The sequence below is a fragment of the Lupinus angustifolius genome, chromosome LG02 (assembly GCF_001865875.1).
Source record: "Lupinus angustifolius cultivar Tanjil chromosome LG02, LupAngTanjil_v1.0, whole genome shotgun sequence".
NCBI classification, from domain to species: domain Eukaryota; kingdom Viridiplantae; phylum Streptophyta; class Magnoliopsida; order Fabales; family Fabaceae; genus Lupinus; species Lupinus angustifolius.
Window position 1 is genome coordinate 21,104,452 of NC_032010.1, and position 12,993 is coordinate 21,117,444.

Consider the following 12,993-nt stretch of genomic DNA (forward strand, 5'->3'; position numbering starts at 1 on the left):
TGGAGTTTCGCTGACAATTAGGGGTGTTTAAATCAAATTTAAACATTGAATTAATTGAAATGGAAAATTGGAAGCTTAAACAAAACTACTGATTTTGATTCATTTTGGGTAGTCGAATTCAAATTAAATTGAGTAACATATATACTTTATCGTGATTGATTTATAATATAATAGTTTTGATTCTTATACACTTTTTAAAATTTAGGAGTTATAAACTCTATTGTGAACTATGAGTCTAAAAGTTTAAGACTATGGTGATTTATTGTTTAGAATTTACAAGTTTTGTACTAATGCAATATGTTATTATGAGATTGTGTCTTTTGTTTTAAAAGACATTTATGAATTGTTTGAATTATTTATTTTTGTCTAAAAGCTTTAATGTGTGTTTTGAAAAAAACAAAACTGGTCAGCCCGCCGGCCTGCCAAATATGAGTCGGGCTGACATTTTGAACCCTTTTAATAATAAGGGCTGGACCAACCCATATTATGACGGGCCAAAGGCGGACCAGGCCGGGCCGGCCTGGCCCATATTACCACCCCTCACAAATGTGCAATGAAAATATATAATCAAAAACCAAAAAATCAATTACTAAAACTAAATCTAAACGCTATACTTTTTTGAGGTGATTGAAACACCCATAATTAACTACTAAAGCTAAAGTGTATGTTTGTACACGCATGAACATTGCCTTCCACTTAAATGGGAGGCTGCAACCACAAAGTAAAACAAGTTTGGTTGGTGGTGTCAAAACTGTCGGGCAAATAAACAAGCCCAACACAAGTTTGGTTGGTGTTGTCAAAACTGTCGGGCAAATAAACAAGCCCAGCACAAGTAATCAAATCATCTTGGTTTCAACAGTTGCTGCTACTAGGTTTTCGCATTCTATATGAAAATTATTTTAAAATTTGCTGAAGTGTATTTAGAGACTTAAAAATTTGAAGTTTTTACTGTAAAATTGATGATATTTGTATTTAGTTTTATTTTCGGTGATTAATATTTCTACTATTTCTGATATCATAATTTTCTACATACCATAAAATAAATATAGAATAATATGGGTTTACTTCTTCTCTTTCTTTTTCCACATCTCACGATTAACAAATATGCACAATGACATTAGAAAAGTTTATACTTTATTAGGTTTGAGGTGCAAAAGGCTCCTAATTATTATAGTAGGTGTAGGTCCACTCCATATCATATTCAAGCCTAACTCATATAATACGTTCACTTTTGCCTAACTTTAGAAGAAGAAAATTATGTTTTTATACGCGGGAAAAAACTAATAGAGATTCAACTTTTGCTTACTAGGAGAAATTTGTAGTTTTGAATGAAAGAATATAACTATTTCTAAATAAAGATACGGTAAAACGGTTGTTTAAATGCTAAACATTAGTATCTAGCATCCTCACCTATATGAATTCAGATTTTCCATACATGTGTCTAACCCAATACTATCAATAAGATTTTGATAAATATGTATCAAATAAAAACTAAGTTAATTTTTTAATTCAACAATGTTATATGTGATAATATTAGATCGGTAAGAGATAGAGAAATAGAGTTATTTTGGTTCCGAATATATGTTCTCTATCTATTACACATTTTTCTTTCCTTTATCAATTACATCCATTACCCTTATTTGTTTATACTCTATTTCTTTACCTCTCTCTCATTAAACACAAATATTACAATAGTGTGTAAAAACAATTCAATGAAGCAACATATAAAGGTCAAGATTAAGGTCTATGTCTTTTCTCTTTTTCATCCATAATGGTTGGTTTGGTTGGTTAGTTAAGCTTTTGTCAAGATAAATGGTTAACCTTTGGATGAAGTTGTTTCTGCCTATGGTAGTTAAGCATCGTTGTTGCTTCACATTATGATTTCAAGATTGAGAGATGAAAATCGACTCACCAGCAAGAGGAAGTATTAGAGTATATCGTTGTGTTCGACACAGTCATTTCTAAGCTTGGAATGCATGACACATTCCAGCTTGCGGAGGCTGTTAAAACATTGTTGATATAGTTACTTGTTAAATAGTTGATTGTTAGTTTTTTTCTGGTTTTCAATATATAAATCATTGTATCTTTTTCTAATTCAATCAATAAGAAAGATTATACAAAAGCTTTGATTCTCATTCTTTATTTTTCTCTTTCTTTCTTGTCCATCTTTTTTTTCTCATTCATGAATGCCTCCTACCATTTTAATACTGCATTTTTTGCTTATCTATAAAAAAGTGTATTGGAAATTAATTTGCCAAAATGTATATATTGAAAGTGTGGAAGGTTGACTCCTCTCAAATTTGTCTTAGAAGAGAGGTTGAATGGTTGACATAGCATGGAGGGTTGAAGCACGATTTTTGCAACAACCCTGCACGTGCTATGGAACAGCATAAATGTATTCATTTTTTTATAGAGTGCAGTTCATTGTGGCAAGCACTATTAAGCATGTTTGTAAAGTTATTCATGCAACATTGTTAGCTTAAGCTCCTGATTTCGTCTCCTATACTTGTGAATAACTCTTTGGATAATTTTGTGTGTTGGAGATGTACTAGGATGGGACATGGTGTAGCTGAACTCTGAAGCATATTTTTAGATAATTACACAGTATGATAATGTATTTGTTTGGCTATTGGGCTTTTAGCCCTACTATTGCACACAAAAAAGGCAATAACTTAAGTTACGGGCCATTGTTTATGATTCATGAGATGATGGGAGAATTCAGAATGAATTATTTTTTTTTAGGTATGTGGCTATCTTATGTCAATAAGTATTGTTCTCAGAAATCGAACATTTAACTTTTTATTGTTCTAGAGATCTAGTGAAACTTTACACTACTAGACTAATAATGGTAATTCTCATGTTTGATAGAAGTTTTAAAAAAGTTCCTGTCATTGTGGGATAATTAATATTCCTAATTTCATGAGGGAGGGTGAGTATCAACTATCAACTATCAAAAATCCCCTTACCAGGGAATATATTATGAATGAGTCTTTCCTAGCTAGAAGACATAAAATAACTTCAATTATTAATTTAGTATTTTGCCAACATTTTTGTTCTTCTTTTATGTAATCACATGAAAAATTCCAAGGAATGTATCTGCGTGAAAAAAATCATATACATAGCAAGATGAAACCTCCTCTCACATTAGGATTATCAACAAACCTCATTTGACATTAGGATTAAGGAGAGTTCATGCCAAGTACGGATGCTTATGCGTTAATCATGATGGCGGTAGAATTAGTGAGGACAATTGGAGCTATTGAGTTTAACGATAAGAAATCTACAAAATTTCTAGAATATTCTTTTGAGATTATACCATTAGTAAAAATTATATATACTAATAATAGTTTTATACACTATTACTAATGATAAACCATAGAAAGGTGAGAGAAGAAGATGATGAATAATGAGTATTACTTTTGTGGAAATTTCAGATTAGTAATTAACTACCTATATAACTAACATATGCTACTTACATTAAGTTTCATCTACAAGTCCAATCACTCAATATATAAGGCCCAATTACTTCCCTAAAGTCTAAGCTATTAAATTACAAGATTTCTATCTCAACACTCAATCTTAATTCAAATTAGTTAGACTAATAATTCCTAGTTGCTTTCTTTTTGCTTCAAATTCCTTCACTTCCTTGATCTTCAGTGATCTCCGTAGTGAACTTTGCCACTGAAGCATCTTAGACAATCATAGGCACCATCACATGCTCCTTGATTATATATATGGCTCTGATACCATTATTAGAACTGAAAATGAATGGCAAATAAAATAAAACCAGAGAAAGGTAAAGGAAGAAGATGATGAATAATGTGTATTACTTTTATGGAAATTTCAGATTGGTAATTAACTACCAATACAACTAACATAAGCTACTTATAGTAAGTTTTAAATACAAGCCTAATAACTTAATATACAAGGCCTAATTACTTCCCTAAAGTCTAAGCTATTGGATTACAAGATTTCCATCTCCACATTCCATCTTAATTCAAACTAGTTAGACTAATAACTCCTAGTTGCCTTATTTGCTTCTCAAAGATTTCCTTCATTAATGGTTTTGTTACGATATCTGCCTACTGCTCCTCTGAAATGCAAAATTCCAACTTTAAGTTGTCTTTCTCCATTGATCTCTAAAGAAGTTGTACTTTGTCTCTATGTGTTTGCTATGACCATAAAACACTGGATTTTTTGGGAAATTGATTATTGTTTTGTTATTTACTAGCAGTACCATGGAGTCTTCATAGTATACTCCCATTTCCATAAGTAGAGATTGCAGTCAAAGTTCTTAACATCCACCTAAGCAAGCTGCAATATATCCAGCTTCCAATGGTGCCTTTTGCTTCTTTGAGCTCCAACTAACAGAGGCATCATCAAACTTAAACAAGTAACCAGCGGTGCTCTTCCTATCATCCTTGTCTCCACACCAATCCGCATATGTGTATCCAAACACAGTTCTTGGTTTGTTGTCTTTGTTGGCATGAAATAGCACTCCAAAGTCAATGATTCCCTTCACGTATTTTAACAATCTTTAACTGCCATCACGTGAGAGTGTCTAGGATCTTCCATATGTCTGCTAACTAAGGCATTGCCATAAGTTATGTCTGGAATAGAATTGTTGATATATCTTAATGATTGTGAACACTCATTTTTGTCCGGCCCAGAAAAAGCCCAATTCGTTTCCAAATAATAAGTTTTCCATTTCAAGAAAATACAAATAAAGTCTAAGCCCTAAAAAACAATTTTTCAAAAAAATGTTGTTTGGGCCACATAGGCCCACATGTCATCTTTCAAAACAAAAAGAATAAAAATAAAAATAAAAAATGTTTTCTTCTTAAAAAATTTCGAAATAGCATTCAATAAGTGGAAGATGGTGAAAGATTTTAAAACCAAATTTCGGATTTTTTTAGCATTTAAATAAGATATCATGCTTAAAAACACAATTGGGTGCCATAATAACTAATAATAATAATAAATTAATTTTGGAATTTCAAAAAAATAAAATAAAAATTAAAAAGAGGATTATTTTCTCATAAGTATTTATTGATTTTTCGGATAAACAAAAAAATCAAAAATCAAAAATCAAAAAAGATTTTCAAAAGATTTTAATTTCAAATTTGATTTCAAATTTCAGATTTGAAACTCAAATTTCAAATTTGAAATTCAAATTCCAGATTTGAAATCAATTTTTCAAATATCCTGGTTAATGGAAATCAAATCAATTTGATTGGATTTTAAAAAAGGGGAATATTTGATTTATGAAAAATTAAAGAGGTAGGCAAATCTTTAGGGATTTCGTTGGGATATTTTTCCCCTATAAATAGTGGGTTAGGAAGAGGACACAGAAAGTATTATTGAAACTCTGCCAAAACATCCAAAAAACCTCCAAAAACCCTACTCCTTTTCCATATATTTTGATTAGATGTCTTTACTATTTAACAAAAAGAAAGTTCTTGACACGGACATATGTCAACCAAAAAATTCTTGTCACGTTAGTAATGACATATGTTAATATCTTATGCAAAATTTTTCCTCTAAAAGTTCTCTACCTTTTAGTGTACAACCTCACACATAAGATGAATTTTTTTTTACTATTTGTTTCAATTTAACATAATAACACATTACCTTTCATTATTGCTTATCAGGTTTGCATTTTAACTGTTCATTATTTACACTGATATCACCATGTTATATTATATATGCTAAATTATTATATCATGAAAATTTTAATTATCATAATAATAAAAAAATTAATTATGTGTAGGCAATTAAATTTTCATGAACATAAGGTGTAAATATAAAAATTAACTGGACTTATCATTGTAATCAAATTTGTTGTTTGTTTCACCATTTTTACAACGAACCTTTACTTTTGCTATTCAAAGGCTAAGACTAATAAGTAAATATATATAATAAAATCACTCAATTCGATTACATGGCGAGAATTGTATTCATGTGTTTACGACTTAATTAATTTCATTTCTATAATAGAACATGTTAAGTTGATGCCATGTCACTTAATATTTGTTTTTTTTATTCTATTCATGTTAATGAGTATCCAAATTTTAATATATGCAATGTTAGAGGGAGTCCAAACACAAAATACAATGTGCAGGTTTTTTTTAAAAAGTTTAGAATAAATCACATTCTACTAGTATTTTATACTTTTTTTTGAATTTTTATTCAATGTCCTTAAAATAACTACTACATTTTTTTTATGATAAAGTCATTATAAATTCTAAGACGACAATCACTCTAATTTTAAGATATGATGCGGTGTTGGACATATGGGCTGCACTTCATCAATTTAATAATCACCATAACTAATTCATTAACGACTCTAAAATCTTTTGTCCATAAACATGTTAAGATCTTAACCAACCCTTAGTATAAAATGCGGTATCGGACGTATAGGCTGTACTTCACTTGTATTAGTAGGATTGTTAGTCGAGATCTAACACTTATATTTTCTAAAATCAATCCAACCAACAAACCTTTTTCTACTTAAAGAACTACGTAAGCCTTGATTCCCTTAATAGGGATACGTAGGACCGGGGTCATTCTTGTAAGGCACAATAATAAAAACAATTTTTTTCTTCATAAAAATTAATTAATTAATCATACAATTGAATAAAATAATAATAACAACAAATAGAAAATATAGTAATCCATGTAGTTTAGTATAGGGTAGCTTAAGGCGGGCGGGTGGGGTGCTAATACCTTCCCTACCCTGTAACCGACTTCCGAACCTGGATATCAAAAATCCAAAAAGCCCAAGGTAATTGGGCTAAAAAAGATTTTTCTACATTTTCGACAGTAAAAAATGTAGTGGCGACTTGAGAGGTCGCGTAGCCGAAAATCGGGGCACGACAATGATCTTATCATCTGCTTATAGAGAGTGGAATCCACAACTTGATCATTATGACTTCCTTTGCACAAAATATTTCCATTTTCAACTCGTGTTGAAGAGGAGTTGCAATCAATCATATTGAATCTTTTGAGTACATCAGATGTGTACTTCTTCTAGTGCATTAAAATGCCTCTACTCAATCTCACAAATTCCATCCCTAGGAAGTATGATAGTATACACAAATTAGACATTTCAATTTCTAATTTCAACCTGCTTTTGATGCTTTCTATCTCTTCATCTCTACAACCAGTTATCAAGAAGTCATCTATATGCAATCATATGATTATTGATGCTTTAGTAGGTATACTTTTGATGTAAATCACATGCTTATTTGTGCATTTGAGAAGTCATTGCTTCACAAGGAAAGTGTATATCCTTTTGTTACATGCCCTTCGAGCTTCTTTAAGCCCATAAAGTGCTTTGTGCAATTGTATACATTCTGCTCTTGACCAAAGATCTTAAAGACAAGGGGCTGTGAAGCAAAAACTTCATTGTCCAATGGACCATTGAAGAAGATTAACTTCACATCTATTTGACATAGACTCCAATTCTTTGAGCTTGCAATAACTCTCACAGTTTCATATTTAATTATTACTCAATTTTCAAAACAAATAATACAAATGAATAATATTACATAAATATTACACTTTTAGAAAAAATAAATTTGAAGTTATAAAGCTAACATAAACCACAATTTATATGAAAAATAAAAGATAAGATAAAGTAACTATTTAAAGGACAAAACTTTATCCAACTAGACAATATATAATATATAGAAAGATGAATTTGTAATTTGACCAAAATGTTTTATGAATAAATTTATGAAAAATTGGAAGGATAAGTTATAATTCTTTTGCTTCACCCCGTTTCTTTTTTTTAAGCGACTAATTGAAAGTGAATAGAGTATATCCTTACTTTAGTTTATAAAGAGATGAAAATTATACATGTAGTACTTGAAAAATTAATATAAGAAGTGAATGACTTTATTTTAGATATTAAACTAATTATTGAGATAAAAAGTGTGTATTTATTTATTTAGTTATAAAAAAGAGAGAATTGGTTCCTCTCAAACGCAAGCCCCGCAAATAAAAAGAAGAGATCCTTCGATTCAAGTTAGAGAAGAATCATAGCGATGGATCGAGTACAGTACGTTTTGGTGGGTTTGCCACTCTTCCTCTTCTTTTCCGATATCTTATCACTCTTCACCATTTCTCCGCCACCTCCGGCGACTAAACCCTCCCACCACCACCATCACCACCACCATCAAGTTGACCCTGTAACCGTCCACGATTTCCCATCTCAGGTATTGTGTAATTTCAATTTCGATCTCCCTTTTACTATTCATAAATTAATTATGTCATTGTTCTATGTTTCTCTGTGTGTCTGAATCAATTCAATAGAATCCCAGCGCTGCTCATATTGGAGGAGGTGTTGGTATCGGCAACATTGTCAACATTAATTTCTGCTCTTCATGCTCCTACAAGTATATTATTTTTTTACCCTAACTATCTCTTTTGATTTCTCCCCATCAGGGGAATTAATTTTCACTATTTTACCTAACTGGTGTGTGAATTGCGATAAGTCACTGTGTGGTATCCCAAATGTTTAAGTGTTTCATAAGTCAGCTTTAGTCATTACGCAATAAAATACTATTATTTATCTAGTCACTGTGTGGTATCCCATTTATATTTGTATCAAAATAACCGTAAAGTGTCTAATATGATACCTATTTGACACCTGTAATTGAAGTATTGGTGCTTCATAGCTAGGGATGGAGGTAGGAGAGGCGAGCATGTGCTTGGATGAAGCACAGCACTTGCACTCTAACCATTAAGTGCAATTCATTTATATTATTCGTATTTCATTAAGCATTTAAAGAAGAGGTCGAGTCTGCATAACTGTTAGTAATTTAGTCTTTCTTGTCTTTCACTTCTTTTGACATTTAACAGTTTATTTGTTTGATTAGGTATGTAAATGTGTTTTTATTTCTTTTTGAGTTCTATTATTGTTTCACATTACACAATATACACTATCATGGCAAAGCAATGTAATAGAATTTTATACTGTAGTTCCCTCTATATCCCATTATCCCTTCGTGGATCTGTTCCTGTTCATAGTTTAGGTGTTTTGGATTATCAGAAGTTAGTCATAGAAGTGTTATTCAAAATCTTTGTCTTTTCTTATTGTTTCATTGTGTTTGATGTAGGGGAACAGCAGTAACAATGAAGAATATGTTGGAAATTGCTTTTCCTGGAACTGAGGTTGTTCTCGCAAATTACCCCCCACCGCTTCCTAAGCGTCTTCTAAGCAAAGTGGTTCCGGTTCTGCAATTTGGTATTATGGGGGTTGTGATTGGAGGGGAACATATTTTCCCAATGTTGGGTTTTGTTGCACCCCCTCCTTGGTATTACAGCCTGCGTGCTAATAAGTTTGGGACCATTGCCAGTACCTGGCTTCTTGGGAATTCTTTGCAGTCATTCTTACACAGCTCTGGTGCATTTGAAGTTTACTTCAATGGTGAACCGGTTGGTACCTTATTTCCATGTTTTATTAGCTAATCTTGTAGTAATATTCTTTGCTATTGAACGTCTGATCTTTATCTCCAGCGAAAGCAAGTTTTATTATGATTTCTTTACACTTTGTGAGCACATCAGTCAGACATTATTGGATAGGTGTCTCGCATGACTAGCTCTATCAACGTTTTTACCACTTCACATTATTTTTCCAGTTAGCTGGGTATTCATAGGAAAATCTTAATTGCTATCCTAAGTTATCTTAGCGCTATCATTAATTTTGGCACAACCGGTTTCATTCTTACATTCTTTCTTCATGTAGGGCTCTTTGTTTATTATTGAATGCCGTTTGCATTGGGTGATGTATTTAACAACCAAAATCTAGTTTAGGATGCCTGCAACAAGATCTTACTTTGAAATTGTGGGCAGACTTAGGAATGGGGGCCTGACGTAAACTCCATCAAAATGATAAACATCTTTGTTGCATTGTACTAATTGCCAAATAATGCCTCCCCATGAAGTTCTTCTTTCAACCTTTGTAGTTGGGAACATTTACTTTCAGATTACCATTATATCAGCTTGCCTTTCAGGGTAGTCGGAGGGGGCAGTTTTCTACATTATTTTTAACTCATCATGTATTTGGTTTAGCGGCATTATATTTTAATTATTGGGTTTATTGGCTTCATTGTTTAAAAGTATGTAATTTGGTGGTTCATTACCGTTAGGTTTATTTGTATTAATGAACTATTCTTTCACATATTGTCTCAATGGTTATATACAGTGTTTGAATCATGAACTACATGGGCCTTTTCTTTCTGAAAATGGCATATAGGTTGTAGGTGGTTTTTGCATTTTACTCATTCTGCTTAAAATTGCTTAACCAAATTTTGAATCCCTTTTTCCTCACGACGCCCTGTCTGACTCTAGATTTATATGATGGTGGTTAAAAGGTCAAGGTAAATATGTTGCATCTTGAATGCTTTTGAATTTCTTATTAACCCCTTTAAACTCTTGTGCCCTTTGAAGTTGTTCTCTAAACTGAAGGAGGGAAGGTTTCCGGGAGAGTTAGAGTTAAAGGATCTGATCAGCAGAAGGATGGCAAAGTCTAGACTTGCTGGGTTTCATGGAGAAGGAGTCTTGCATTGACCAGACATGAATGATGCAATTGGACCTGCCATTGCTTCGTGAATTGGGTGCTGCTATACAGACACATCATAAGAACATCATGTTATAAGGTTTCCAGCTGTTTACACACTGGAACATGAGTTTTTTGTATTGAAAGAACCTAGTAACCTACTGAAGACAATGGAAGTTAATTTATTCTTGTGGTAGACTTATACTCACATTCTATCCTCAACATATGATCTTTTGTTATTATAAAATTTGAAGGATAATCAATTGGTAACTAAGGCTACTTTACTCACTCTAAGTAGACCCCTGCCCTAAACCACGTGTTCTAGAAATGTATGAATATATCAAGTTATTGTAATAAAGTCAATCGTGAAGGGCCAAAAAGGTTAAACAGACAAAGTAACGAAATCATGTGATATGTTTTTGTGAGTTAAAGCAAAATTAAGCGAATGTGATTTGAAGGATACAAACTTTTCTAAAGAATCTGTTGATAGACAATATTACTGTAATGAGGTCATACCTTTGGTGAGTAGTTATAAAAATGAAAGTTTATCCATCGATGATCATTATATGAGATGCAACAAATTTATTGCCTTATCTTCAAACCAGCTCCACAGTAGAGTAGCCTAATTTCTATTGCCACTGTTTTAACCAAATTGAACATGTACCAAACACCATGAACTAGATAGATACTCTTTGCAGTTCAGTAAACTGAAATTCATCCCTTGCGGATCACTGGCTTTTGAAATATGTTCTCCAAAATTATCCAATTAAATATACTTCATGGCAATTGATAACGCAGTAAATTGCCAAGGAATAAGCTATCAGGTAAGTAACAAACAAAGCAATGAGGCAATACACACCATGAACCACCACCGCTAAGAATGAATGTTAGATTTTCATACGAATATATACCTCACCTTTTAAGATTCATACTTTACTTTTACTGAGAAAATATTACAATACACTTTATATTGAATTGGGGGTAGATACTAGCTCATTTCAAATGATGCCGTTTTACTTTTATTTTCAATTCAATATTGCAGTAGATTAATACAACTAACAAATAGATAAAAGAATCAAATCAGCAATTACTTTATTTTTTATTATATAGCTAAATTTTATTAGTCTTAAATTCTCAAATTTGTTTTTATCGGACCATAAAATGATTACATGGGCTTGGGCTGGGCTGGTTTGTGCTAACAGAAAACATACCATTTTCATAGAAAAACGATATGAACCACTCGATCAAAATCATCTCATCTTAACCATCCGATAATGAACCATTAGTTCTATATAAAACCAAGTAAACCACTACTCCTACATCCAAACTGGTAAGTCTCTTATTCGCCTCTGCGGCTCAAACTAGGGTTTTCTGAAATTAGGGTTTCGAAAATTTTGGTTTGTTATTCTTCACATTTAGCTTATTGAAATTCGATTTCATACTATGCTTCTCTATCTGGTTGGTGCGGATCTATTCAATTCCCATTCAACTCGTTCCCTTGAAGCCAAATTAATTTGTGTTGTTCTTTTATATAATCTCCCTGCAACTCCTTCATGTTGCTTTCGGAGAACAAAGGAGCAGCTAAATTTGTTTTAAATTTTCAAAGATATATTTTTATTTATTTATTTATTTCCGTTTTCTCAATGATTTTGTTACTGGTTGTGTCATATTTTGAACTGTGATGAGTCTACAGACCTGTAATGAATTGCGGCCATGATCGCAAACATTTTGAACATCTAAGGGACTGAGTTCATTGACGCTACCTCAGTTTTATAATTTTCATTTTTTGTTCATTTTAACTGCATTTTTTGTTCTACTATAATTTTTTAGTTCATGTTTTTTTTGAATAGTTGTTCTAAATTCGTTTAATGTTTGAAAAAAGGCTTCAATATCAATGAGGTTTTGCTTCCACTTATATAAATGTGTTTAGTAAAGTTTTTATTGAAGCCGATAAATTTGTTCCCCTCGCTATCCAATGCTGCAATTTGTGTGCTGTATTAGGACGTCGGGGTACTAAATTCCTCTAATGTTTTTTCTTCATATTATTGTTTTTTATTAAGATCTGAATTTATGAGATTGATTTTCTAGTTTAGTTATTTTGGTCCTGTTTTATTTTGTAGTGTTGTGGTTTGGTAGATAGGGATGATGCAAAAATATAATCCAACACTTGATCTGAGATAATTTAGTGAAGTTAAATCGTTTTATATGCCTCTGAATCTACCTTGTTGAATGTTGTTATCTTCAAATTGGTTCATGGTATATTCCTGCTTTTGAAGGAATAAGTGTTATTTTAAACTACTGTTTTTGGTGATTATTTGATATTGTGATATTGTATGACCCGTGTTTCGTTTTTTTATTTCTTTTATTTTACATGATGCTCTGTTTTGTTGCATCAGATGATGAAATTGGAAAAATCTTAGGACACCTTC

At 31.9% G+C, this 12,993-nt stretch overlaps 1 protein-coding gene and 1 long non-coding RNA gene across 3 annotated transcripts; both read left to right on the plus strand.

Moving 5' to 3' along the window:
• LOC109339008 (selT-like protein) lies at window positions 7,962–10,771 on the plus strand. Of its 2 annotated transcripts, XR_002106612.1 has the most exons (5): window positions 7,962–8,219; window positions 8,317–8,399; window positions 9,123–9,441; window positions 10,456–10,669; window positions 10,701–10,771. XR_002106612.1 is itself a non-coding variant. In XM_019576375.1 (4 exons), exons 1-4 carry the CDS (start codon window positions 8,049–8,051, stop codon window positions 10,573–10,575), a joined length of 693 nt encoding a protein of 230 aa, XP_019431920.1. In that variant the 5' UTR covers window positions 7,962–8,048; the 3' UTR covers window positions 10,576–10,771. The 2 variants fall into 2 exon arrangements, 1 of the variants encoding a protein (XP_019431920.1); XM_019576375.1 differs by having other exon boundaries at window positions 10,456–10,771.
• LOC109339021 lies at window positions 11,906–12,790 on the plus strand. Its single transcript, XR_002106613.1, has 2 exons — window positions 11,906–12,352; window positions 12,415–12,790. It is a non-coding gene; the product is annotated as an uncharacterized LOC109339021 (long non-coding RNA).

Excerpts from the sequence above, each read along its gene's own strand:
- LOC109339008 (XM_019576375.1), top strand. The coding sequence starts at position 8,049 with ATGGATCGAGTACAGTACGTTTTGGTGGGTTTGCCACTCTTCCTCTTC. Across the intron at positions 8,400-9,122 it reads TGCTCTTCATGCTCCTACAA|GGGAACAGCAGTAACAATGA; the intron begins GTATATTATTTT and ends TGTTTGATGTAG. Across the intron at positions 9,442-10,455 it reads TTTACTTCAATGGTGAACCG|TTGTTCTCTAAACTGAAGGA; the intron begins GTTGGTACCTTA and ends TGCCCTTTGAAG.